This window comes from Olea europaea, chromosome 17 (genome assembly GCF_002742605.1).
Source record: "Olea europaea var. sylvestris chromosome 17, O_europaea_v1, whole genome shotgun sequence".
In the NCBI taxonomy this organism is placed as follows: Eukaryota; Viridiplantae; Streptophyta; class Magnoliopsida; order Lamiales; family Oleaceae; genus Olea; species Olea europaea.
Genome location: NC_036253.1, coordinates 22833355 through 22834531, shown reverse-complemented (window position 1 = coordinate 22834531; position 1177 = coordinate 22833355). Strand labels below are relative to the sequence as shown.

The following is a 1177-nucleotide window of genomic DNA, read 5'->3' as shown; positions in this document are numbered from 1 at the left end:
ACTTCATATCACTTGCTCAAAGATGGGTGTTTTCGTCATTGCTACCAAACGATTTGGAAGAAAATGATAGTGTCGAAGATGAGGAAAGAGAAGATTGGAGACAGTCGATAATTGATTTCCTTCGACGTCAAAAGCTACAAGATAATCCATGGCGAAAAATTGAAATCAAGAGGCATGCCTTACGCTTTATCTTTTATAAGGGAACACTTATCGACGATCATTTGATGGAGTTTTCCTTCGATGCCTAAGTAATGATGAAGCAACACAGGTCGTGAAAGAAGCTAATGGAATTTCTGGTGCCCATCAGTCTGGACCCTAACTCCATTTTTGAATAAAGAGGATGGGGTATTACTGGCCAACTATGGTATAACACTCCATGGATTATACAAGAAAATATGAAGCTTGCCAAATCCATGCGAATTTAGTCCATCAACTTCCGGAACCACTACATCCGACAGTAGCTTCATGGCCATTTGATGAATGGGGTCTTGATGTAATTAGACCTATAACTCCAAAGTCTTTAGTAGGGCATGCATATATACTAGCCGGGACTGACTACTTCTCTAAGTGGGCCGAAGCCGTACCATTGAAGGAAGTAAAGAAAGAAAATGTTAAAGATTCCATTCGTATCCAAATCATTTATCGATACGGTGTCTCGTGGCATATCATAACTGATAATGGCAAGCCATTTTGCAATAGCCACATAAACAATTTATGTGCAAAGTTTGGGTTCAAACAGTACAACTCATCATGTACAATGCGGCGGCTAACGGATTAGCAGAGGCGTTCAACAAAACACTATGCAGTCTGCTAAAAAGGTTGTCTCCAAATCAAAAAGAGATTGGCATGAAAAAATTGATGAAGTCTTATGGGCTTATCGAACAACTTATCATACTCCAACACAAGCCACTCCTTACGCTTTAGTATATGGGGTGGAAGCTATACTTCCTCTGAAATGTCAAATCCCGTCACTTCAAATCGCCATCCAAGAAAATTTGACAACTGAAGAAAATGCTCATCTTCGATTGGAAGAGCTAGAAGCTTTGGATGAGAAGATGTTAGAAGTACAAATGCACCTGAAGTGTTATCAAGTTCGAATGGCGAAGTCCTTCAACAAGAAGGTGCGACCAAGATCATTCCAAGTCGGAGATCTTGTACTTTTCGTATGCAGGCCCAT

At 40.3% G+C, this 1177-nt stretch overlaps 1 protein-coding gene across 1 annotated transcript; it reads left to right on the top strand.

Annotated features, from left to right (window-relative positions):
• The first annotated feature begins 376 nt into the window (after window positions 1-376).
• LOC111365727 lies at window positions 377-778 on the top strand. Its single transcript, XM_022986264.1, has one exon. It carries the CDS (start codon window positions 377-379, stop codon window positions 776-778), a length of 402 nt encoding a protein of 133 aa, XP_022842032.1.
• The last annotated feature ends 399 nt before the right edge of the window (window positions 779-1177 follow it).

Excerpts from the sequence above, each read along its gene's own strand:
- LOC111365727 (XM_022986264.1), top strand. The coding sequence starts at position 377 with ATGGATTATACAAGAAAATATGAAGCTTGCCAAATCCATGCGAATTTA.